The 15362-nt window shown below is 46.3% G+C and overlaps 1 protein-coding gene across 1 annotated transcript; it reads right to left on the reverse strand.

Annotated features, from left to right (window-relative positions):
- Window positions 1-593: 593 nt before the first annotated feature.
- Window positions 594-1723, reverse strand: FNDC11 (fibronectin type III domain containing 11). Its single transcript, XM_075571699.1, has one exon. It carries the CDS (start codon window positions 1716-1718, stop codon window positions 780-782), a length of 939 nt encoding a protein of 312 aa, XP_075427814.1. The 5' UTR covers window positions 1719-1723; the 3' UTR covers window positions 594-779.
- Window positions 1724-15362: the final 13639 nt, after the last annotated feature.

The following is a 15362-nucleotide window of genomic DNA, read 5'->3' on the forward strand; positions in this document are numbered from 1 at the left end:
TAATCTACCGTCAGTGCGATGATGTCATTTATTAACCCTTCTCCCACCAGGCGCCATTGCAGTTGTATATTCTATCTGTGTACATCTGTGAAAAGATATACTGTACATTTTTATTTTCTTGATAGTACCTTCTGTGTCGGTTATGTACAAGTATGTGTGCGTGTGCGGCAACTTGTGTTGTATGCTTACATAATGGTGTGTATAGAAATGTGTACAACATTGTGTGTGTGAGCAGTGCTTCACAGTTGTCTTGTACATGTATATAAGAGGTGTGTATGTGTTTAACATGAAGTGTGTAGGAGCTGTGTATGTCAGAGGTGTGTTAAGCCTGTGTATGTCAGAAGAGACAAAAATTGTCAGGGCTGGACATAAAAATGTGTGCCGATGTTTGTGTATTGTGTGTGTTTCTGGGTGCGGCATGGAATTGTGTGTGTGCCTCCTTTTAAGCGTTCTCTGTTGTATAATCAGGGTTGTGTGTTTCTCGGGTGCAGTAGGCATGCTGTGTATGCAGTGACAATGTGTCGGAATCAGATGTGTTAAATGGGTGTGTGTGTTTATTGGTTGTGTTCATGTATTATGTGTTGGTTGTTTGTTTATGTTAGAAGCGGTTATTTGTGTTGTGTGTTTGTGTACGTACACTGGGAGTGTTTGTGTTGCGTGTATAGTGGCGTCTCCTGCTTGCATAGACAGAGGCATTCGGATAACAGGTTGTGTGTTCTGAGTAATTCGGTGTCCTTTTTATTCCTGTGTCCCGGACGGGTGGGCGGAGTGCTCCCCCTCTAGGTGTATCCGCAGCTGTGACACTCCATTGCCAGCTGCGTGTCGGCAGCTTGCGTCTGCAGTGTGATGGTATCGTGCCACGCCTCGTACACCAGCGTGTAAGTCTCTGACCGTCGCACGGAGAACTCGTACAGCCGGTCCGGCAGCAGGTTGTGGATCTCAAAGCTGTTGGCGCTGACCGTGATCGTCTCGCCATGTGCTGCCTCTTGCGCCGTGCGCAGCTCCTGCAGCTTGCAGCCCAGCTCGTATTTTTCCACCTGGTGGTGGTGCTGTTGCCCGAGGCTGTGCCACGTAAGGCTCACCCAGTCCTCGTGAGCTACCGACTGCCTGCGGTCAAACGCCACCGGAGTTTTGGTCCGTAGCACCAGCCAGATAAGGGGGATCTTCACTGACCCGAAGTCCGAAACAAGGCGGTGTTTGATGTGCAGCTGGCCGGGGACAAGCAATGATAGGAAGTTGTCCAGCAGGCCGGTCAACTCCGACAGTCTTTGGCTGACTGCGTCCCACTCGGACAGGAAGCTGGCAGTTTCGAAGGACTCGACCATCTCCACCAGTGCTGCTCGCCCTCTCTGCAGCTGCTCCAGGAGGTACCCCAAGAGGAGCAGTTGGATCTCGGTCTGGGAGGTGCCCATCTTCTTCATGCGCTGGAATTTCCAGGGGTCGATGAGCTGGAACATGGTGATGGGCAGCATGAGGTGGTTTTGGTCTCCCAGCGCAAGGTGCTTGGGGAGGATCTCGATGTAATAGGAGCATTTCCTGAGCAGCTGCACCCGTGTCTGGTGTCTCCTGAGCAGAGCAGCGCTGAGCTTCCGGTTCAGGAAATCCAATACGATGTTCTTCCTCTCCTGGGCCATATTCCAGGCCTCGTCCTCCTGTTCCTCGGTTTCAAATGTCACGCTGGTTTGGGGGCTGTGCTTGCTCGTAAGTGCGAGGTCCATCGCACTGTCCGTGTCCTCACTATCATCACTCTATGGGGGGCAGCAACAAAGAGTCAGGGGGAGAGTTCCCTCAAAACTTACAGAGTTACCTCTAATAACTCATAAAGAGACACCTTGTGACTCACAGATAACTAATGACCCCTTGGAAGTCCTCTACAGACCTCTGCTAATTCACAGAGAGATCAACTCAGATGTTTCTCCAGGTATTCACAGAGGATGTCCCTCAGAACCAGGTGGGTAGGATTCCCATATGAGAAGAGTTTTAACCCCTGAGGAAGCTCCAAGTGAGTGAAACGCATTGGGTGCCTGTACAGCCTCTTTGAAGACCCCCAAGGTGTGAGGTAGACATTCCTGAGGATCCTGGGCCAAGATTTGGTTCTCCCTTCCCAGATCTGTGATGGTCGGGTGGTCTCACTGTCTATACACACAACTTATTTGTAAATGTATTACTTTTATTCGCATTTTTATATAAAACCATCTGCACTATCTTGTGTCCTCTCTTCTTCTCCTATGGGAATCCTACCCATCCTACCCACCTGGTTCTGAGAGACGTCCTCTGTGAATACCTGGAGAAACATCTGACTTGGTCACTCCATATCACCACACTGCATTTAATAATCATCGCAATTGTGAGTGAGATATCTACGAAGTTTCACCTTCATTCATTTTCCAGTTTAAATGAAATTGCACTATATATATTTTTTCTCTATTTGCGTAATCCTGGATGTATTTGCGCTCCTGATTTCCCCGCCTTTGTGTACCTGTCTGGACTTGGATTGAGTCCGTTTCCGGAGCAGCACTACCTCCCAGTTGTATATATTTTATTATCATCACTAGTGTGTTCACTGGGTTTAATACACTAAGGCTGCGTCCTCTGTGCCGCTGACCGCGCTCATGCTTGAGTGTGGTGACGTCAGCAACTCTCCAAGCATGAGCGTTCGGCTGTCCGGCAAATTTTTTTGTAAGCGCGAGCGGGGGGGGGACTGTGGCCGGGGGCGTGGCCGAGCAGTGACTGGCGCTGATTGGCTAAGGTCATGTGACCCTTCAGCGCGCCTGAAACACAATTTTATCTGTCTCGGCAAGTACCCGCGAGCGTACGGGTGCACGCGCGCCGCGTGAGCGTGGCCGGACAAATGAAAATTAATTGTGCTGACCGTGCCAAGCGCGGTCAGCGGCACAGTGGGCTCAGCCTAACGGTATTTGCGCTTGAACCATTTCCGCCTTTAATTCACAGAGGGGTATTAGAACTCCTAGACAGGCCTCTGATAACTCACCGTGAGACCCCTTGTGGCTCACACAACAGACCCCTCATGACACACTATGGTGTCGTCACAAAGTCCCCAGAGTTGTGTGTTAGACTCCAGTTCGTTAGCTTGTTTCTTTCACCTGTGAACATGTGATATTTAACAAACATGGAACAAGTTTCTTCCATTAGATATCGGTCTCTCACCAGAGAGGTTTCCCTCGCAGAGACGTGAGAGTTTCACGTAGAGCGCAGGGGGGAAAACGGATTGTCCTAAATGGGGTGGGTACACATGAGACATCCCGTATTATATTGTGTAACACCCATTACTCCCTCATAATTCCTCCTCCAGCCACTCTCCACAACACTCACCATTAAAGTGTTTCTCCTTTTGTCACTTATTTGGCAACCCATTTTCGGAGCTTGAGCCATAATGTGCAACTTATCATTAAAGATGGCTGCCTCCATAACCAACACAAACACCTGCGTGGGAACATACCCCCCTCAGTTACCCCACTTTGCTACAACAACAAAACTACACACCAAGCGCGAGAGTAGACGAGGGAGCAACTTCACGGGAAGCCATGAATTTGTCATTGAGGTTTTTTTAGGGACGACTTTTGAAAGTCAGAATGACCAATTCAGAGAAAGAGGGGAGAGAAATGGGTAATTACGTGGGATACCCTGTAAATATTACAATGTTATTGTATGTTGTTGGACCCGAGTCTTGTTGGCTTTACCAATTCCAGGTGTCCCCAAAATATTCATATGGCTTCTACTGCTCCTCATACCCTGATTGTTCCCCCCGATTGACATACGGCTCTACTTTGGGTATGGTTGGTACTCTGTGTCGACACCCCTTCCCCGGGTGTCCGCTCCTACCTATAGCACCTGTTGTGCCAGTGACGAGGTGCCTGTCCCCTAGATCTGGATGGGGTTGCGGGGGCCCGGAGCGGTGTCACACTGCCATGAATGATCTCGCTGTCCCTAAGAACGCTGCCCTTCTCTTCCCTATCACCATAGCAACTGTGCCATAAGTGCCAGTTCCGTGCACGGCATTGTGAGGTAGAAGGCACCTGGGACATTCCCCCCAGTAACCACAGGCGACGGTGGAATCGTTTTCCGGCCAGTGGGGGGGAAACGCAGAGCGGATGTTTCTCCGCGTGAGATGTGCTGCGTTTAACCCTTTCCATTGCTCCGTGTTGCTAGCCCCCCTGGCAGGATTATTACAGCAGGAAGAGACCCCCATCACAGTGCCGAGCAGCTCCTGTCAGCAAAATGGGAGTTCTTTGGGATTTCAGTGAGGCGTTTATGTAGGAATGTTTAGGTAACCCCCAAAGCGCACACTAACACATCGCATTATTATATGGAAGCTGTATTGGAGCAATATAGCCCCTATATGACTTCATTCCAGTAAGTCCTTGGAAAGGGGGATTTGCGCGCGCTGCCCCTCCAAATGCTCTCCCCCAGCTCCGGAATCTCCCCTGCAGCTGCTAGTCTCCCGGGCATCCCCAAGACAAAAAACACAAAAATAGGAGCGCATAGAAAGAAAGCCAGAAAACCGAAATTAGTACACAAATCTTTATCAAAGTAAAACAAAGAATGACACATATAAAATACCACATAAAATGTATTACAATGAGGGTCAAATGACACCACATAGATAACACGTGTATCTAAAAACACCCAAGACACCCGCCCAGGATAAGGTACTAACACCTATGGCTCAGTGGGAAGGTCCTGATAGAGATGGTTAAAAAAAAGGAGAGCACAAGGCTGCCACGTTGGTATAAAACAGACCTTATCGCTCTATGGAACCTCCCGATGGCTTCCTCGCGGTGTCTCAGGGTTGCAGCATGTAGGTCCGTCGTCACGGACGTAACGTCGCTGCGTATGATGTCACTACCTACGCGTTTCGTGTCAAATGACTCTTCTTCAGGGCATGGTCGTGTGGTCTCATGGTGGTGCTGAAATACCTCTACAGGTTAATGCATCAACCAATCCAAGACACACAATCTATGTCCGATGGCCACAACTTCCAATCAGTTACCATACATGGCAAGAATACAATTAACTTACTAATTACACATATGAAACAATAAAATCCCTAACAAAAACACAAGAAAAGGACACAAGAAAAAGACTCCTTTTCCACCCCCCTTTGCCCCCCCGCCCCCCTTTCCCTTGTCTTTTTCCTTGTGTCCTTTTCTTGTGTTTTTGTTAGGGATTTTATTGTTTCATATGTGTAATTAGTAAGTTAATTGTATTCTTGCCATGTATGGTAACTGATTGGAAGTTGTGGCCATCGGACATAGATTGTGTGTCTTGGATTGGTTGATGCATTAACCTGTAGAGGTATTTCAGCACCACCATGAGACCACACGACCATGCCCTGAAGAAGAGTCATTTGACACGAAACGCGTAGGTGGTGACGTCATACGCAGCGACGTTACGTCCGTGACGACGGACCTACATGCTGCAACCCTGAGACACCGCGAGGAAGCCATCGGGAGGTTCCATAGAGCGATAAGGTCTGTTTTATACCAACGTGGCAGCCTTGTGCTCTCCTTTTTTTTACCATCTCTATCAGGACCTTCCCACTGAGGCATAGGTGTTAGTACCTTATCCTGGGCGGGTGTCTTGGGTGTTTTTAGATACACGTGTTATCTATGTGGTGTCATTTGACCCTCCTTGTGATACATTATATCTGTCATTCTTTGTTTTACTTTGATAAAGATTTGTGTACTAATTTCGGTTTTCTGGCTTTCTTTCTATGCGCTCCTATTTGTGTTTTTTTATTCCTGTAAGTCCTGCCATTCATCTGTACATCCCATCCCTGCTTGCAAGTTCTATGCAGTCCATAAAACCTTTCCCATGAGAATGTCAACCATTTTACACACCCTGCACAAAATACAAAAAATGTCACCACTTTGGCCCTGCAGCGCAACAACAAAATCCAGATCCAGAGGGCACATTCAGTCCCCGTTCACTCTTCGTGAGTCAGTAATGCACTTGCAAAGCAAATTCTCTAATGGCACCTGCGGGTAACCTAACCACACATTTTGCACAAATCCCACTCTATTTCTTGCATTCTGTTGTGTGCCCAGCAGGGGTCAGCAGAGCGGCTGCAGTGCTTGCTGGCTGTTAGTGGGTCAGGGTGCGCAGCTCAGGGGCGGCAGCTCTGGATGCGACAGCCGCAGACAAAGCAGATTTTACATTTAGGCTGCGCTTATAGCGCCGGCGACAGCGCGTCAAAACAAATGCATTGCCGCCGTCGCCGGCGGCTTGGTCGCGATCGCTGGAAGTCATCTCAATTTGATTTTTTCAGCGACCGTCACCTGATGTCACCGTCGCCGGCACAATAAGGCATGGAAGTGGGCCCCGGTGCCAGCTGAGGCCAGGCAGGTCTGTATACACAGCTCCTGCACCATGTCAGAACCTTTGGGCTTGATCCCTTCCTGCAGAGGACAGATGGGACCTCACCCCCCCCTCCCCTGCTCAAGACCTGCACATCAATTATTGTTATCTTTGATTTGAATGGCGCCCACATACTCCGCAGTGCGGTACAAGGTGGGAGGCAGGACAGTAACAGCGCGTGACAAAAACCGTTCAGAAACCGCAAACCGAGACAATAGGGAAGAGGTGAAAAGAGATGGATATTAAGACCAGCGTTTATTCTGGAAAAATGAGACAAACGAATTGTGAAATGGTTGTGTAATCGCTATTTATTTGAAAATCGTGGGATATCTGGGACAAAGGGATTCAAAAAATAAATGAGCGTGGTACCTAATGAGAAAAAAACCCCCAAATCTACACGAAGAAATATATGCAGGAAAAGAATGAGGTAAATAAATATATGAAGAGTAAAAATTATATATATATATATATATGTATATATATAGTACCACTTGTTATAAATAAAGTTATTAAAGCAGCAGTTCAAGCAATATCCTACATGTGTTTTTTTAATAAATCAGTTCTGTACTATGTACTTGTGCCCAGGACATACTTGAAAACGAGAGGTATCTCTCAATGTATTACTCCCTGGTAAATTATTTTTTATAAATAAATAAAAAAATAAATATAAATAAATGAGAAAATACTTGTAGCATTAAAAAAAAAAAAAAACTCAATGACATTTTTAATGTGTTATAATGTAACAAGCATTTTTTGTTTCTATAGCATCCATTTACAAAGTCACATCCCCTTCCTCTTCTGAAACAGGCTCTGGCACACCCCTTTTTGAGCCCTGCCCTCTCTCTAGCAGTGCACCAATTGTATTTTGTGACTGCCTGGTCACATGATCTTCCACACAGAACTTTGCATCTTTGGTCCTCTTCTGCTGCACTGGCAGCCATTTAATGAACCTCCTGAGCCAAATCTTCGCCGATCGATCACAAGAGAACGGATCGATCGGCAACTTTGTATAGATGCACATATAGACGCAAGAGAAAAAATAAATACATGAAAATACAGCTTGGACTGCTGCTTTAAAGTCACAAGTCCAAACATGATAAATGTCTTCGTCCTTATATCATCCAGAAAGGTGAGTCGCTGTGTGAATCAGTATTGATTAATCGTCAGATTAGCTGTTTAGTTTGACATCACGAGTTTCTGCAGCTTCTCAGTGAATTGACTTGATCTCGACTAAACAAAAACAGGGGGGGAGAGAATCAAAGAGAGAGAAAAAAAAGAGTGTGCATGAATGTGTCTCTAGTGAGACCGTCCTACTGCTCACCTGCCCTTAGGAAGAAAATCTGGGGTGGGGGAGGAACAGAAAAAAATAAAGGCAACTGTGTCTACAGTAACACCGAAAATATTGGGGGTAGTGGCCCGGACTCCATATTCAAGGTGAGGTCTTACTAATGCTGTATAGAGGGGCATAATTATGTTTACTTCCCTTTCATCCAATGCCCGTTTAATGCAAGATAAGATCTTATTTGCCTTTGCAGCTACTGCATGACATTGGGCACTATTGCTAAGCCTGCTGTCTACAAGCGCTTCTAAATCCTTCTCCATCAAGCATTGACCTAATTTTCCCCATTTAATTTGTAAGTTGCCTGTTTATTCATGTTTCCCAACTGCATAACCTTACATTTATCTGTATTAAACCTCATCTGCCATTTACCTGCCCACGTTTCCAGTCTCTCCAAGTCCTTCTGGAGAAAAATTACATCCTGCTCTGATTCTACTACCTTACACAATTTAGTGTCATCAGCAAAGATGGAGACTGTACTCTCTATGCCAACCTCAAGGTCATTAATAAACACGTTAAAAAGCAGGGGTCCCAGTACCGATCCTTGTGCTATTCCACTTTTAACTTTAGCCCAACCTGAAAAGGTCCCATTTATGACAACGCTCTGTTGTCAAGCCTTCATGCAGTTTTAAATACAGAAAGCATAAAGGGGGGAGAGGGAGGTGGGAAAGAGGATGGGGGGGGGGGTGAAAGTAACTGGCATAAAGATTACACAAGAGCAAATAAATGATACAGTTACTCAGTGACCAAGAGTTACAAGTTCAAAGTTGAATTAAGGTTACAATTACAATTTGTCACTCATAAAATCACTGTGTCATATACATAGCTTTTACAGGAGTCGGGCAAGGGGGGTCAATAAAATCCAACACCTTACAAGCAATCCAAGCTGGCTGTTATTTCCCCCTTTTTTTACATAGGATTGAAGCAGGGGGTCTCAGGGGCTGAGCCCCATTCATTTCAGCAGCGGGGACCCGCTGCCTCCGGAGATACTTATCTCCAAAGGGGGGTGCTAGTAGCCGCTATACTCGGCTAGCAGGGATCACGCCTTTCTTGGGAGAGTACTTCACCATTCAGGAGACTATAAAAAAGGGTTCTCAGGCGGGGGATCAAGACTTTTTTGAAAATGTATTGTAATACAGTCCTGTATAAACATCAGGTCCAGGTGCCTCAGTGACTTTTAATGAGACAAACCCAACTTCCTCCAGTGGAGATAGGTTGATGAAGACAGCTGCACGCTTCAATGCTTCATGGAGGTAGCGTAAAATGGGAGAGAAAGTACTCTAACTCGGAAAGACGCTTGTTTGTGAGCTGTTCCTTCTTCCATCATGTAGTATAATGTGGTAATCATGAAATGCAGTATGTCATTGGGGTGGTGTGTGAAGGTCCCATCATTTGTGTGTAGGGCAAACATGTTATTTCTCGATTGATGATTTCTCAGCTTTTTGGCCAAAAGAGTATCCGTCTTCTTTCCTTTTTCGTAGAAGCGTTGGCCTGTCACCTCAAAGTCTGTTCTACGTGGTTGGAAAGCCATATGCTCAAGTCATTACGCACACTCGCTATGTTTGTTGTGAGCGGAGAGGATGGAGAGTTTTCGGGTTTCCCTTCAAGAGGAAGAAGTTCAGTGGTCAGGTTGTCTATCTCGAGAAGTCTAGCTCTCTTTTCTACTAGCGGCAAGTTTAACGTTGACCCCTCTGATGACGGCTGTCCAGAGGGTCGCTGGAGAGGTTTCGGTTGGGGCATTTGCGGAGAAGTACAATTTTAATTCAGATTTTTTTTAAACCCACTGAGTTATGAGTTATTCAGCTTCTGGGAATAGGGGGAATGGGACAGGATTCTTGTTCTAGAGATTTCTATTTTAGGCATGATCTGACCAAGTAATACCGTGATGTCTCGCTGAAGAAACCAGAGCGAGACACTTTGAATCCACAGATCAATGCGGGAGAAGGTTTGATGTGGGTGTGCGAGAAAAACGTGTAGTCACCATGCATTGGGTATATGCATCTCTATGCGTCTCTACTAGTAGCGAGTTTCTTTTAAGTAAAGGAGTAATCGTTCTGGCAGGGGTGTATCTGTGAGAATCATGACTTGTGTGAACAGGTAACGAAGATCTGTCAAGCAAATTATTTAAAGTGAAGTTGAAGTCACCTCCTAACCATTCATCTCCCTTTATGTATTTATTTTGTAGGGTGCTAAAGAAATCGTTGAAAAAAAAAGCTTTTACCGAGATCATTAGGAGCATATAAAGTGTGTATGTGTGACCATTGAATGAAAGTCACAATAGACTCATTTTGTCTGGGACAGGGAGGGGGTTAATGAAACCAATCAAAAAGGTTCTGGAAAACATGGGAATTCCTGAACAAATTCCCAAACATGGAGCAGGGGAAGCGTGCACGGCAACTGGTCCAGAGGCGGTGCTGCCACGCGGCGAATTTGATCTAATGAAAGAATGATCAGAATTGTAAGGTATTATTCAAGGTATAAGCAACTGAATGTAGGATAGCTGTCATATTCACAACATGAGAAAAACAAGCAAAGTACCCTTCTCCAGCATAGAACTGCCCCATTGGGTTAATTTGCTGAGCAGTATATCAGAAATAACCGGGAATATGTACCGTGTGTGTAACAAGTAAAGTAGATCCAACTGCCTCAAAGGGTAGGGTGACCCAGATGACATCACTTAAAAATAAATATTATAATGGTATGTCTTATAGCGTCCCCCTTTATGCCGTATTATTGATTTATTTCAGTTTCCCAACACAACACAAACGCTCGAGCGCAGCAAAACGACGGTGTGGTGCACATGAATAAATCGTTTGCATGAAATGATCTAACCTTACCTCTGTTGTTGACGGCCGGAGTACTTGTCGGATTTCATCTCCCGGAGGTCACCTCTGCTTTTCCGCCGTTGGTTGTAGACGTTTAAGGAAAATCTGGGACTGTCCCGACTATACCGGGGCGTCTGATCACCCTACTAATTTAGGGAAAAGTCAGGGTTGATTTGTATGGGTTTGCATTATACACTGAACATCATTACACGTGTAACTAATTCGCTATGCGTACTGCAGGATGCTTCTTTTTACACAGTAAGTAGTCACCACATTTAATACAGGTGAACTCCTCTGTGTACTAATGTAATAGCAGTGTCGCTGCTCATAGGTGTTTCTAATACCCAATTTATTTTATTGTTGATTTTTTAGTTCCACCATCTCTTCACCGAGTCTGTTTGGGGTAGCTCTTGTTATAAGAGCATAATTTATAACTTGCTCTCACCAATCCTTAGACAGAATGAACCCCTGAGGAAGCTACAATCGAGTGAAACGCGTAGGGTGAGCCTGTCTGAGGACCCCCAAGGGGTGTGGTGGACATTTCTGAGAATTCTGGGCCAAGATTTGGTTCTCCCTTCCCTGAACTGTGACATATTCCCCTGTGGAAGGCCACCACAGGTGGATCATCAGGAAAGGAAGGAGTGCTGCTGTTTTCCGCCACTGTCTGACCCTGTGTGGTCCCAATGCCTGTACTTACAGCACTTTTGTAAGTGTATTACATTCATTTTGCATTATTTATAAAGCATTCTATACTATCTTTGTGTCCTCTCTGTTCTTCACATATGGGAATTCTACCCCTCCCGTTCCTGAGGGATGCCCTCTGAGAATACCTGAAGAAAAACACCCGAGTTGGTTATTCTGACTTTAACAGTCGCCGCAATTGTGAGCGAGACTTTCACTGAAAATTGCTTTGGTTTAAACGCAATTGCACTACATGTCCTTTATTTTGTCATTGACATAATCCTGAATATATTTGCGCTCCTGATCTCCCGCCTCTCACCTCCTGCAACTGTGCAGCTACACTACTCCTGTGTATGTGTTAACAAGGGCATGCGATCTGGGGACTTACTGGCTCTCTGCCTCCACCTGGATGCAAGACACCAGTTCTTCACTCTCACCCCCTCCCCCCCCCCCCCCCCTCATGCACCAACCACACTTCCCCCAGTGGTGCTCGTACCTTCTTTGGTTTTGTTTCCTAATTAGTATGGGTACAGCACTTTTTCGATTGAGAAAATATACATTTGGGAGGCTGCATACAACAATGAGTTCATGGGCCGTGCTGACCAGCCTATGGTACCCATCTGATATGGATCACAAGTTAAGATGTCTGCTCTAGGTATGTACTACAGTACCAAAGTGTGGGAAACCTGCAAGGAGAACCTGGCTTGGGCAGCCCACTCAATATAGACAAACTAATTCTTCAAAGTGCAGGTCTCCCCTAGGACAGAGTTACAAAGTACATCTCTACTCGCACGTTCATAATGCAATTCCCCATTTAATGTGACAGCCAAAATCAGAGAAGGGTAGAGAAATCCTGCAGGAGGTAAGCGGAGCACAGCAGAGCAAATGCAGGGGCTATACACCAGAGTGAATAAAAATCCTTCATTACATGATCGACATCATGGTAGTGGACAAGTAAAATCTCTTACGCGTTTCAGGCTTCTGCCCTTTATCAAAGAGAAGGAATCAGAGAAGGAACAATGTTTCAGGTGCCATACGGACCTTCCATCAGGTGATCATGAAAGGTCCATATGGCACCCGAAATGCTGTTCCTCCTCTGTCATATAAAATGGGGAATTGCATTATGAACGTGTGAGTAGAGATGTTCTTTGTACCTCTCTCCTAGAGGAGTCCGGTACTTTGAAGAAATTCTTGCTCTAGCTATGTTTTTATCTAGCTATGTGGCTGTGGTACTGATACTTACATTTGAATTGGTTACGGAGCCTGTAGCTAGGTGAGCTGCCAATGGGCTAGTAGATTAGCTTATTGCGGGCACACAACACCAGAATAGACTCACTGTAGTGACCGGCTGGTGGAGTAACCCTCGGCACCGCTAGAGTCTCCTTTCCTTGCTATAAATGAGGCACGAGTTACCAGGACTCCGGGTAAGATAGCAATTGTTAAAAATACAGCTTTTGCACGAGGGTTGATGGGATTTCGGTAAAGTATTAGTATACCTCAGACATGTGTGGGGTAGAATTGACTAATTACGCAAAATGATGTCAGCCTGAGGAATGTGAGCCCGAGGCTAGACTATACAAGGTAGCTTTCAAAATGGCGGATAAACGTATCTTGCCCGAGTGTGAGCCCAAGGCTAGACTATACAAGGTAGCTTTCAAAATGGCGTCCTTCATGCGGTAGACATTCTCACCGGTAACATTGCGAGTGGGGTCATTTTGCCTTGGCTTAGAGCCTGATGTGCTCTATCAGTTTGAAGGGTCTGGTTCTGCCTCCAGTACCAGTTGGGTAAATAGGCGTTACAGGTAAGGTTCCTGACTCTATGATCCAGCGTATTCTCATATTTCGACGTGACTTGTTGTCGAAGTCTTGAGGTTTTTATTCCACGTGGGACCAGTACTTGTTCACGAATGTCATGTACTTTATGCTGTAGAGTTATGGGCTTCTACAATATTGGGGTTGTGTTTTTTTTCTCTAGGGAGTCAGTCCGTTCGCCTAGGGAGGCAAGGTCTAACCCAGCGGCGGCCAACTCCAGTCCTCAAGGGCCACCACCAGGTCAGGTCTTCAGGATATCTCTGCTTCAGCACCAGTGGCTCAGTTATGACTCAGCCATCGGCGCTGAAGCTGGGATAGCCGGAAAACCTAACCTGTTGGTGGCCCTTGAGGGCTGGAGTTGACCAACCATGGTCTAGGTTGACTTGAGGTCTGCTTGAAATAGCGTTTTAATGTTTGCAAATAGTTCAGCTATTTTGGCAGTGGCTTGAGGAGAGTTAGCAGTTGTCAACTTCAGGCGTGGGAGTCTGGGCACCATTCTCCTCAGCACCCAGCGCGGGCTCTTTCCGTTGAAAGAAATCTGTTGCATCGTTTGTAGACGCCCTTGTGTTGGCTTTAGGAGGCATTGCTATGTTTAGTGAGACTCCCAATACGAGGGTGCATGCTTTTTGCTCGCCAGCCTCCAGTTTCTCTGCTTATTAATAGTAATGAGAGCTCGGGCGCGTGCAAATTACACTCCGCCTTCCGTGCTGCGCAAGCGCGCCCAACTATTCCCATTATACCCGTTATTAAAGAATGTCTGTGTACACGACAGCCACCCTGCTGCAGGATATAAGGAGGGGCCTTACACCAGGAGAAGGGGCTCAGAGTGGCATGGGGACATAGAGTGGCAAAAAAAAGGAGTGGCAGAGAGATGTGGGAAGAGTGACCGATACAATACTGATACATCAATAACCCACTTAATACATTGTCACTATGTGGGATCTTACTCTATTACATGGGATTTTTTTGGGGGGGTGAGGGGGGGAGACTCACATCTTGGTCACTTTAATTTGCACACTGAATACAGAAGGGGGGGGGGCACAAAGGCTAAACAAATGCTTGTGGGGGAGAGGTTAGGCTGGGGATCGCTTATCAATGGAGCATACCTGCAGACCCCCCCCCCCCTCCCCAATATATGAGGTCCCACTCGCCCTGTATCTGTAGGGTTATTAACAGATGCGACAGCTCTGTGTGGGAGAAGGGGTCTCTGCGTGTGTATCAGAGAGGCGGAGACAGATTCTTCCTCACCGGTAGATCAATACTCCGCGAGCAGTAATTACAAGCCAATTTCTGGCTCCATTCATCACCGCACAGGGGGCTTCTAAATCAGGCTTTTTATTGCAGCATAAAACATTTCAGCTTCTGCTAAAACTGCTGAGCAACAACTTCACGTACTGAGAAACGTTAATCTGGTGCGGGGGTGAGAACAACACACTATCAGCAGGGGGGGGGGTGCTCTGCAGGAGTTTGGTGACCCCCAGATCATCCTCCCCTAGTACACCACCTTCTCACAAACCAGGTGTCATTACCGAGATGCAGGTGATTAAGAGGGAAAGATGGGAGGAAAGTAGGACAGACAGAGGGAGGGAAGTGGGTGCGTGCAATTAGATCTAGAGGGTAATAATGAGGAAAGAAAACACGATTGACAATAGGTTAATTAAAGTCAAACTGCCCCGGAACCCAAAATGCTCCTAAAAAGTGGTGGTTCTGTGTCTGATTTCCATCAATTCTGTTAAACCAAGGCTCTTGGGACCCAACTCTGTATACTCGTTTGCATGTCATTTCCCAGAATCCCTGGCTGCAGTGGAAGCATTGTATGCCAGGAGATAATGGGGGAGGGGGGGGGGGGGGGGCGGAAGAACAAGATGCAGTCCTGTCTGAGACGTGAATGTGCTCACAAGGAGTATTTTTATTTGCTGACCTGAATTTAGAAAGGTTTGGATGATACTCCTGCTTGATATAAGGTGTGGGGAGATATTATTTTCAAACTAAACACTGTTCTGCAAAATGAATGTGGTACTGTAAACAAACAAAGTGCCGATAATCTCAGGGTATTAATGCACTTCAACCAGTGCACCGCACCATTTAAAACCAGCCCTGAGCCGCGTCCCTGCAGTGTGTGAACCATCCAGGGTGGCAGATTCCAGCAGACAGAGTGCCCCTAATCTGTTATCTTTATGGACTAGTCTGTGCACAGGGAGATTTTGCTTATTGCTGCTGAGCCAGAGCAGTAAAGAATACAGCCCGTCAGCAGATCCCAGCAACAACACCAAGCCCAGCATTATCTGCTGACCACGAACACCCCAACCATAGAGCCAGACTCCACG

This window comes from Ascaphus truei, chromosome 15 (assembly GCF_040206685.1).
Source record: "Ascaphus truei isolate aAscTru1 chromosome 15, aAscTru1.hap1, whole genome shotgun sequence".
Classification (NCBI taxonomy): Eukaryota; Metazoa; Chordata; class Amphibia; order Anura; family Ascaphidae; genus Ascaphus; species Ascaphus truei.

What these genes read in the sequence shown, in the direction of transcription:
- FNDC11 (XM_075571699.1), bottom strand. Translation starts at nt 1,718, where the DNA reads ATGGACCTCGCACTTACGAGCAAGCACAGCCCCCAAACCAGCGTGACA.